At 54.3% G+C, this 10,011-nt stretch overlaps 1 protein-coding gene across 1 annotated transcript in view; it reads left to right on the forward strand.

Annotated features, from left to right (window-relative positions):
- AARS (alanyl-tRNA synthetase) overlaps nucleotides 1-9,952 on the forward strand; it is a 14,586-nt gene extending 4,634 nt beyond the window's left edge. The window contains exons 6-19 of the mRNA XM_017740893.1: nucleotides 273-418; nucleotides 971-1,079; nucleotides 1,174-1,324; nucleotides 1,680-1,804; nucleotides 2,436-2,580; nucleotides 3,203-3,381; nucleotides 3,879-3,992; nucleotides 4,734-4,940; nucleotides 5,568-5,752; nucleotides 6,172-6,280; nucleotides 6,934-7,047; nucleotides 7,329-7,448; nucleotides 7,902-7,988; nucleotides 9,357-9,952. Of these exons, the coding sequence (XP_017596382.1) occupies nucleotides 273-418; nucleotides 971-1,079; nucleotides 1,174-1,324; nucleotides 1,680-1,804; nucleotides 2,436-2,580; nucleotides 3,203-3,381; nucleotides 3,879-3,992; nucleotides 4,734-4,940; nucleotides 5,568-5,752; nucleotides 6,172-6,280; nucleotides 6,934-7,047; nucleotides 7,329-7,448; nucleotides 7,902-7,988; nucleotides 9,357-9,485 (1,920 nt within the window). The 3' untranslated portion in view covers nucleotides 9,486-9,952. The remainder of the gene's footprint in view (nucleotides 1-272; nucleotides 419-970; nucleotides 1,080-1,173; nucleotides 1,325-1,679; nucleotides 1,805-2,435; nucleotides 2,581-3,202; nucleotides 3,382-3,878; nucleotides 3,993-4,733; nucleotides 4,941-5,567; nucleotides 5,753-6,171; nucleotides 6,281-6,933; nucleotides 7,048-7,328; nucleotides 7,449-7,901; nucleotides 7,989-9,356) is intronic.
- Nucleotides 9,953-10,011: the final 59 nt, after the last annotated feature.

A 10,011-nucleotide genomic window follows, 5' to 3' on the forward strand; every position in this document is an offset into this window, starting at 1 on the left:
TCCCTCTCTCATGGGTTCTTAATGATGGGATGAATTGGATTTTCTTCCCTCTGGTCTGGAGAGCTTTTGGCCATTGAAATGTGGGCCATGGCACCATGCAGAGCCCACAGCTCTATGCCTCCCCTGGGTTCACTGAGTCTCCTCTTTCCAAGAGGAATGTTCTCTGTGGCTGTGGGTGGTGGGCTTGGCTTCTGAGGCCCTTCCCTGTAATTCTGCCACGGTGCCACTGTCAATAATTGTCCCCTCTGCCCACTGCCTTCTCCTCTGCACAGGGCACCGGTGCCAGGCCGTACCTGGGGCAGGTCGGGGCCGAGGATGCTGATGGAATAGACATGGCCTACCGTGTGCTGGCCGACCATGCACGGACCATCACCCTGGCCCTCTCGGACGGGGGCAGGCCTGACAACACTGGCAGAGGGTAAGAAGGAGCTGCTGCATTGTCACCGCTCGCATCCTGTTCAGCATGGCTTCCATCAGGGCTCTGGGATCTCCTCTGTGTCTGGGATCTCTTTGATCCCAGTGGGTAGCAGAGCGTTTGCTCGGAATATTTGACGCTTGAATCGCTGTAGTAAGGTTCACCCAAAAGGCCATGATGTACAAGTCTGAAGGTTCTTGTGAGCACCATTGCTGCTGTGCCAGCCCCCGGATAGGATCATTGTGGGCAGACAGGCACAAAGCCCTGCTTGGAGCAGTGCTGCTATTGAAAAAGCAAGGAATTTTGGGCTGGGAGAGGCTGTGCTGCAGGTGCCACTGGGCTCGGTAAGCACACAGTGAATGTTGGTCATGGAGCTGGGGACTGGCACCTCACCTGTGCCTTACTGCTGCTGTGAGCAGCCGCTCGAGGGAAAACGTGGGGAGAAAACCCTGTGCTCTTGGTCCTGGGAGGAGCTGCTGGTAGGTGGTACTGATGGGGCCCCTGAGAACAACTCAGATGTGTAATGTTTGCACGGGGCGCTCTGCTATTCCCTAGGTATGTGCTGAGGCGGATTCTCCGACGGGCCGTGCGCTACTCCCATGAGAAGCTCAATGCCCCCAAGGGTTTCTTTGCTACTCTGGTTGATGTGGTGGTGCAGTCACTGGTAAGTTCTCCTACTCCACTGTATCTGCTGAGGACTTCCTGTGCTGAGATGTGCACGTCTCCGTGCTGAAGGGCTCATCCTCTTGGGTCTGCAGGGAGATGCCTTTCCTGAGCTGAAGAAGGACCCAGATATGGTAAAGGACATTATCAATGAAGAGGAGGATCAGTTCCTGAAAACACTGAGCAGAGGCCGTCGCATCCTGGACAGGAAGATCCAGAGCCTTGGGGACAGTAAAATCATTCCTGGTAAGGCTGTGACTTCTGTCTGGATGCAGCAAAATGCATTTATTATCTAAGATCACATCAGGGCTCAGCTGGGCGGGGAAATTAGAGGTGTGGAAGGTGGTGGGGGGACAAAGTCGGAGTCAGAAGACATCTCTTAGAGCCGAACCACCTGTCTCTCCTCTGGCTTGTGTTCACTTGCTCAGTTTTCTAAGCTGCCCAGACACAGATCTCTGTGCTGGCAGGGAGGAACCTTTTGGATGTTCAATTCTCCAGGCCTGTTCACTGTCCTGCTGTAGCTCAGAGCCAGTGGGAGAGGAGGGAAGGGAGCAGTGTGTCATGGAACATGAGAGGTGACTGCTTTGCACTTTCTCTGCAGGTGACACTGCCTGGTTGCTGTATGACACCTACGGTTTCCCTGCGGATCTCACTGGGCTGATTGCAGAGGAGAAGGGCCTTGTTGTAGACATGGAGGGCTTTGAAGAAGAGCGTAAAAATGCTCAGGTAGGTAACAGCTCCAGGGGAAGCTGGTTTATGGGTGCGCAGGGAGAATTCCCTTCCTTGCAGTTTGCAGTCGTAAGTTGCTTCTTTCTCACCGAGTCTGCTCACACCCCCTATGCCCCATGGTTTGTCCCATGGGAAAATCCAGGACAACTGCAGTTACTGTGGGACGTGTCTTTTCTGTACAGCTGGGGTTGGTTTTGCTCGCTAGCAAAGCCTGGAACCTTGAGCTCAGCCTTCAGACAGAGATAGTGGAGTGCTGGGAGCACCTCTGCCGTCCTGTTCTGGTTAGGGAAGTTAACTCCCTGTCCAAGGATCAGTATCTAGGCAAGCCTGCACCTTGGGTGCCTCTCCAATCATGTTTGCTGCAGCAGTAGGGAGTGGTGTTGACCAGCTGGGTACTTGCTTGTCCTTACTGGGCTCAGGCCCACTTGGTCTGCATGCTGGAACTGGCTGCTCTGAAGCCAGAGAAATGGGTGCCCTCCAGATGCTGGCACACAGCTTCCCAGGGCAGAGCTCTCAGTCAGGGAGTGCTGAGGGATGTGAGTGACATGTGCAACTAGGCTGGCATGCATTGGTGTTTCTTAAACCTTGGTATTTGACAGCTCATTTCTCAAATCTTGCTCATTGGCAGCTCAAATCCCAGGGCAAGGGTGCTGGAGGGGAGGATCTCCTCATGCTGGACATCTATGCCATTGAAGAGCTGAGAGCCCGAGGGCTGGAGGTGACAGATGACTCACCAAAATACAACTATGCTTCAGATCCGAGTGGTACCTATGGTATGAGAAAACCTTCTCACAATCATGTACTGCTACTAAACCTTCCCTGGCATGTACCTCTGGGCTCCCCTTTCCTGGGACATGGAGTTGGGAGTGGAAGGCTGTGCAGGTGAATAGCCTGCTTGTTACTAATGGAGCAGAGAAAGAAGGCAGACTGTTCAGGGGCTACTGTACTGCTGTTGCCATGTTAAGGGAATTCCTGTTCCCTGCAGCTTTGTGTCTCCACAGTGTTATGTTGGTGTTTCTCCACTGCTCCTTTGCCAGTGCTGCAGGAGACTGCAGTTCTGCTTGGCCTGTTGGAGGGTCTTTGGCTTGCTTGCTCTGGCTGTTCCTGCTAGTTTTTTGATTTGATGGAAATTCAGGAGGCTGCAGGCTCACAGCCATGTTTGTGCTGACTTTTGCTGCATAGGTGTGGAAGGCAATGACAGTCCCTGCCTTGGAGGGCACTGAATTAAATTCCCAGCTAACTGTTGCCTTGCTCCTCTCTCCTTATCCCCTGCAAATGTGGTAGCTGCCATGAGCTCCTGCAATAACTGGGAGGTGTTGCTATCACATTCTGCTCCCATGTGGTGTCTATAAGGTTTTCCTGTTTTACTGACACTGCCTGTCATCCTGGTGGCAGATTTCGGGAGCCTCGTGGCCACGGTGAAGGCCATCCGCAGGGAGAAGAAGTTTGTGGAGGAGGTATCCACTGGCCAGGAATGTGGGATAGTGCTGGACCAGACCTGCTTCTACGCCGAGCAGGGTGGGCAGATCTATGACCAGGGCTACATGGTCAAGGATGACGACAGCAGGGAGGATGTGAGTGGGCCTGAGAGCCTTTTGCTAGACTCTGTCTGACCCGGGGCCTGGGTAGAGGGGGAGAAGGGGCCAAACAAGCTCCAGCAATTTTCCATCCATGTTAGGTGTCAGGCATTGCACAGGGTTCCTTTCTGGGGGTGCAGCAGGGCATGGATGGGCTGGAGTTTTGTTCCCTTGCTTCTTAAGGAATTCAGCTCTGTGCTGCTGTCACCAGAATGTGGATGCCTGTGGTGGTGGTGCTGGGATTGCCAAGCCCAAGGGCAGTGCTCTTGAGCTGTGATGGGGAGCTCTTCTTGTGCCCCATAACTGTGCCCCACCTTCATTCACTTCTCCACTTTGCTGCGTGCTGTGCCTGGGGACACTCAGCTTTCTCCAGCACACATACCACTCTGGCTCTCAGCTGGGACCTTTCCAGTTGCAGCTCAGACCTCTGGCTGGATGATGTCTCCCCTTGGCCTCTCACCCTGCTCACATGGGGCGTTTTCTTCTTTGTACAGAAAACAGAATTCACTGTGAAGAATGTGCAGGTCCGAGGAGGTTACGTGCTCCACATAGGAACTCTCTATGGGAGTTTGAAAGTAGGAGATCAGGTCCACCTGACTATTGATGAGGTGAGTTAAGACATGGTATAACACATGGGCTTTGTCTGTTTTCTCTGGATTTTGTCTTGTTTCTTTTCATTGGTTCCACTTTGGGGGCCTTATGTTTGGGTCCTGCTCTCCCTGCAGCACATGATCAAGCAGTGTCTGGCTGACTCCAAGTCTCTCCTGCTTGGCACCTGGCTTTCTCCTACCACAAGGCAGCTAAGGCCCAGCTGGCTCAGAGCCACACTTGCTGGGTTTGCTGATCACAGGCAGAAACACTTTTTGGGTCATGACTTGCAGGGAGAACATGTGTGGTGCATGGGGACAACAGCAGAGAGCCTGGGCTGCCTGCCCCACTCCAGACATTGCTCCTGTGGGCTCAGCTTGCTGAGTGAGTGCTGGATGGAGCACAGTCAGCCTTGATGCATTTCCCTTCCCTATAGAGGCAGCACCTTTAGATGAAGAGGGAAGGCTTCCATCTTGGAGTGCTTTTCCCTGCTGAGGAACAGAGATTAGTATCTGTGTCCTAGTCTGTCCTTGGCCTCACTCCACACAGGCCCAACAAGGGGACTGCCAGGACATAGCCGTGCACAGATTTGGTGGAGAACACGTGCTCCTGTAGCTGAAGCTCCAAGGCAGCGTGATCAGTTGTTTCCTGGGCTAGTTTGGGATTCTGTTGGATCAGGGCATTAACCTCCCCTTCAGCTGCTGGAGGTGGTCGTGGCTCTGGGGTATGGGACCCCATCTGACAGTGGCTTCCTCCTTCAGGCCAGGCGGAGGCCGGTCATGAGCAACCACACGGCCACCCACATCCTCAACTTCGCCCTGCGCTCCGTGCTGGGGGAGGCTGACCAGAGGGGCTCCCTGGTGGCACCGGACAGGCTGCGCTTCGACTTCACAGCCAAGGGAGCCCTGTCCACCCAGGAAATCAAGACAGTTGAAGGGATTGCCAACCAGATGATTGAGGAATCAAAGGTGGGTATGGCTGACACGTTGTATACATTGAGTCCAGGTTTTGGATGATCTGGGATGATGGGAGTTTGGCATGCAGGAGGATTCTGAGCTGCTGCTGCAGTACTGTGCACAGATTGCCATCAGTTGAGAGGGTTTTGAGTGGGAAAACCCCATATGAATTGTTCTGTTCATTGGTTTCAAGCCCTCTCTAGGGCTGGAGTGTTCCCATGCCTGCAGTAGTGTCACACCAGCTACAAGAGCCAGGAAGTTTGGCAGAGTGTTTTGCAGGCCTGGCTGGATTTACACTGTGCACCCAGACACCCAGTGATGTGTCAATGGCAGGGGAGTTGCTCTGTCTGGTGCCAAGTGTCAGAGCAGACCCTGGATGACCCTGGAATCTGTGCTTGGAACCATTTGCATGTGCAGTAGCACACAGGGAGTCCGAGCAGGTGGTACTGGGAATTTTGAAGATGAGACATCTGCCAATAACTTTGTGATTCTTGCAGCTCAACAAACCCCAGCTCAGGTGTGAGGCACAAGATTTCACTTCTAGGATTTATCAGAGGAAGAAATTTCCTGGGAATGTGGGCTGTCAGTCACAGCTGACAGGACTGGCTCTTACCCTCCTCCCTTTGCTGTCCTCTGCAGACTGTGTATGCCAAGGACTGCCCTCTCGCAGCAGCCAAAGCTATCCAAGGACTTCGGGCAGTTTTTGACGAGACCTACCCTGATCCCGTCCGTGTGGTTTCCATTGGCATTCCCGTGGAGGAGCTGCTGGCTGACCCCTCTGGCCCTGGGGGCTCCATCACCTCTATTGAGTTCTGCGGAGGGACGTGAGTACCTGGAGAGGTCAGGGAAGGTGGTAGGGTGGCTGAAAAGGAGTTCCTGTGTAGCCTGAGCTCCTGGGAATGCCATGAGCATACAGTGGGCAGAGCCAGGGCAGAGCTGGAGGTGGTGGTGATGATGTGCCTTTGCATTCCCAGTCCTGAGCTAATCAGTCTTCAGAATTACCTTTTGCAGGCAGGAAACTGTCTGTATTGCCCCTGCCCTCTCTCAGGGTCTCTGGCAGTGCTGGGAGCACAGCCCTTGCCACCCTTTCCTCACTCATTTGCACAAGTGGTTTTTTGTGCCTGTCCCCACATTGCTGCATTTCTCTGGCAGGATGGTTGTCTTATTTCTGTGCTGATTGTTGCTGAAAGGAGAGGTGGATTTCTAACTCCCTCTTGTGGGTCTGTCTGGGTTCTTTCCAAAGGCACTTGCAGAACTCCAGCCATGCTGGCCCCTTTGTGATTGTTTCAGAAGAAGCAATTGCTAAAGGCATTCGGAGGATAGTTGCAGTCACCGGGGCTGAAGCTCGGAAGGTAAGCGTAGGCAGGAGAGATCCTCTGTGAGATTCCACCTATTAACCCTGTGCTCAAGTTCCTTTTGTTCAAATTTGCACAATATCCTCTGAGGACTCACGGAAAAGGGTGCTGCTGTTGGCAAAGGCTGTGCTGGAAGCCCTGGCTATACTACAGTCAGAACAGGGAAGAGAGGGGGAAGCCTCAGATGTGGGTGTTATGGCAGAGAAACCTGGGTGGGTGTGTGGATGGCTCCAGGGTCAGCTCAGGTTGCTTTTCAGAATGGCTGCAGATAGAGAGCTCTTGGCAGCTGGCTAGGCCAGCAGGAGAGTGGTGAAGTCTGCGAACCCAGTCCTCTGCTGCAGGAGGCAGTGACTTTGGATGCGGGCTGGCACTCCCTGAAGTGGGAACAAGGGATTTCATGGGGGGGATGACTTCTCTTTTGGGGGGATCTTGGCAATCCTGGCAAAGAAAAGAGACCTAAGGCTCATGTGCCAGCATCACACCCTGGTTCTGGTAAGGTGCTGTCTGCTTTGGCCCTGTGGCTTCCCAAGAGTTACTAAGCTCCATCCTGGGGCATTCCAGCATTCCTCACCTCTTCGTACTCTGAGGTGACCAAGAGCCTTGCCTGCTCAATCTTCCTGCTTGATTTAACTCAGATTGTATTCTCCTAGGCCCTCAGGAAAGTCGACAGCCTCAGGAAACTGCTGTCAGCCCTGGAGGCCAAGGTGAAGGTCCAGACAGCTCCCAACAAGGATGTGCAGAAGGAGATCACGGATCTCGGTGAGGTGAGTATGGTAGCAGTGCTCTGCCTCCCCAGAGTGAATGGGACCTTGATTGCCAGCACTGGGTGGTATTAATGAGGCATGAGTTCACCTTCTTGCTCCTTTCCAGCAGCCCTGCATCCCATGGGTGCTGCAGCCAGCACCTGCTGCCTGGGGTCATTGGCACTGGGAGAGGAGTAGAGCTTACAGGGCTCTGCCACTTGAGGCAGAGTTCATGAGGTGCTGCATCTCCTGCCATGGTCACTGGCACCTTTAACCTTCTCCACCTGCTTCTCTTTTTGCAGACACTGGCCACTGCTGTTATCCCACAGTGGCAGAAAGATGAACTGAGAGAGGCTGTTAAAGCACTGAAGAAAGTCATGGATGACCTGGACCGAGCAAGCAAAGCTGACATCCAGAAAAGAGTGAGCCCTGGGCTGGAATAAAGGACAGTGTGGGAGAGCTGTGGGGTGCTCCCCTGGGAGCTCTGTTAGTGTCCAGGATGGAAGAGAATTGATGTGTGGGAATGCCCCTCACACTGTTTAGCCCTCCAGCTTCTGCTGCCTCCTGAAAGAGAATTAGCTCCATACCTGTTCCCTGGGTTGAAGCATGGCAGCCTAACAGTGCCCCTGGGTGCAGGCTTCCTCCTGGATCCCACTAGAGTTTTCTGGAGGAGGAATCATGCACGACATGCTGTCTTGCAGGCCACATACCTGCCTGTCAGAATATATTCCTCCTTGCTTCACAGTGCAAGGCTGCTCCAGGCTGGGCTGTGGGTGTGTTTGGGCATCTTGGGGGCTTCTGTCCCTGCTCTGCCCAGGTGGTTCTTGTGTCCATGCAGTGTGGGTGGTCTAGTGGCTGACCACTGTTGTCCTCAGGTGCTGGAGAAGACCAAGCAAGTTATCGAGAGTCACCCTAACCAGCCGTGGGTCATCATGGAAATGGAAAATGGAGCCTCAGCAAAGGTACGGGAAAGGCTGATCTCTCCTCAACAACCTTCCTTCTGCCTGAGGAGCAGCTGGGTGGTCTCTCGTCACTTGGGGAGGTGGTTCAGTGCTACAGAGCTGTCCCTCTTGCCACATGCTGTCCATGAGAAGGGGGAGGGACCACTGGGGTATTGTCTTGTGTCCTACCTCCTGGACTAGCACATGGGCTTGCAGAGCTGGTGGGTTCTTGACCACTTGCTGAGCTTCCAGACCTGGTGGTGGAAAGGGAGCCCAGCAAAAATCCCATTGTGTCCCAGGTAAGACTCATCCTGCAGCAGTCATGATGCTGAAATGCACTTAAAGGACTGAGAACAGCAGCTCTGCCGAGCCATGAAAGTCACGATGCTTGTGGCCCCTGCAGATCAGCTCTGGGAGTGGTGTCCTGGGCTGAGTGTGTGGACAGGACCAGGCAGAGAGCTGCCCCCAGCTATGTCTGCTCAGCTGGGTTCAAGTTCTTCCCTGGCCGGGGCTGAATCTGCTCCTTCCTTCCTCCACACACAAGTTTTTTTCCAAGTAATTTCTTTTGGAATGAACGCTCCGTTGTGTGTGCTGTGTCACAGTGCCAGGCAGCGGGGGCTGGTTGTGCCTGGGCTTAGACCGCTCTGGGCTTAACACCCTGTTAAATTTCCTCTCCAGCAGTCTTGGAGCTGATCCTGCTCACTCTCTGTGGCCACCAGCATCACGATGCCCACGTTTCTGCTCCCAGTGCGTGCTGTTGCAGTGTTTTCCCTGGCAGAAGGGTGCATCCCATGGGATGGCAGTGCTGGCAGCCCAGGGAGCTGCATGTTCCCAATCCACCCAGAGCAGCACTGCTTTGCTTGCCAGAGGACCCACTCCTGGGGCTCTGTGCTGCATTGTGCTGTCTGTGCAAGTGAGGGATGGTGGTCTCCTTGGGAATAATGGAATGTGTGGCAGTCTCCCTGGTTCTTCCCTGCCTGCTGTGTCTGATAACACTTGCAGCCTCTTCATGCTGCCTTTGAGTCCTGATTCCCTTTGGAACAGCTGTTCCCTTCTGCTGGGAGGAGCTTTTTCTCCTCCAGCCAGTACACTCAGGCAAAGGTTCATTCTGGGGCTGATTCTGCCAGTTCCTGGATACCTCATGGTGGGGAAATAAAAGCATTTTCTCCTTCCTCCCTTGGGGTACACAGGCAGGGTTTATGTCCCCTGCCAAGGCTTCTACACTGCCAGGAATGTGAAGATGGCTCATGTTTGGGAAGAGGAGCATTGCACAGTGCTGCTGGCTGGTTTAGTGCAATTCCTGAGGTCTTTGTGGGTGCTGTTGGGGCTGGAGCTGGGCTGGGGGCAAGCGCAGGGAGGCAGTCAGGCAAGGATTTTGTTCTCTTCCAGGCCCTGAATGAATCTCTGAAGCTTTTCAAGACTAACTCCCCCCAGACCGCTGCTATGCTCTTTGCTGTGGATCTGCCTCTTCCTGAGCCTCCGGGGAGGAGCTGCCGCCTTCAGGCAGGAGCTATCTAACGTTACACAGCCAGAACTGATTGGCAAGAGCCACAGCCCTCATGCTTGGGCTTATTGTCAGGCTGCAGAAGTGAGGGAAGAGGGGTTGTGCTCTGCAAACAGGGAAGGGGAAGAGTCAGGACTTAACGGCGTGGTAGGCATGGGGTGGGGAGATTGCTGTTCTTCCCTCAGTGCTGACCGCTGGGTTTCTTTTCCTGCCCAGGAGACTGCAAATAAGGGCCTGAAGGCCAGCCAGTGGGTGCAGGAAGTGTCTGGCTTGATGGACGGCAAAGGTGGTGGAAAGGACATCTCTGCACAGGCAACAGGCAAGAACGTGGGCTGCCTGCAGGAAGCCCTGAAACTGGCCACGGACTTTGCCAGGCTCCGGCTGGGGGAGCTGAAGAACTGACTGAGGGGGGAACCCCGGCCCCTTTGTCTCCCTGTCTGTCCCCTGCGCGGTTTTCCGGTCAATAAAGGCTCCTTTCCCCTCCCTCTGCGCTCCGGCTCTGCTGGGCTGGCGCGACGGGACGGGACGGGATGGGATGGG

The sequence above is a fragment of the Corvus brachyrhynchos genome, unplaced genomic scaffold (assembly GCF_000691975.1).
Source record: "Corvus brachyrhynchos isolate BGI_N302 unplaced genomic scaffold, ASM69197v1 scaffold26, whole genome shotgun sequence".
In the NCBI taxonomy this organism is placed as follows: domain Eukaryota; kingdom Metazoa; phylum Chordata; class Aves; order Passeriformes; family Corvidae; genus Corvus; species Corvus brachyrhynchos.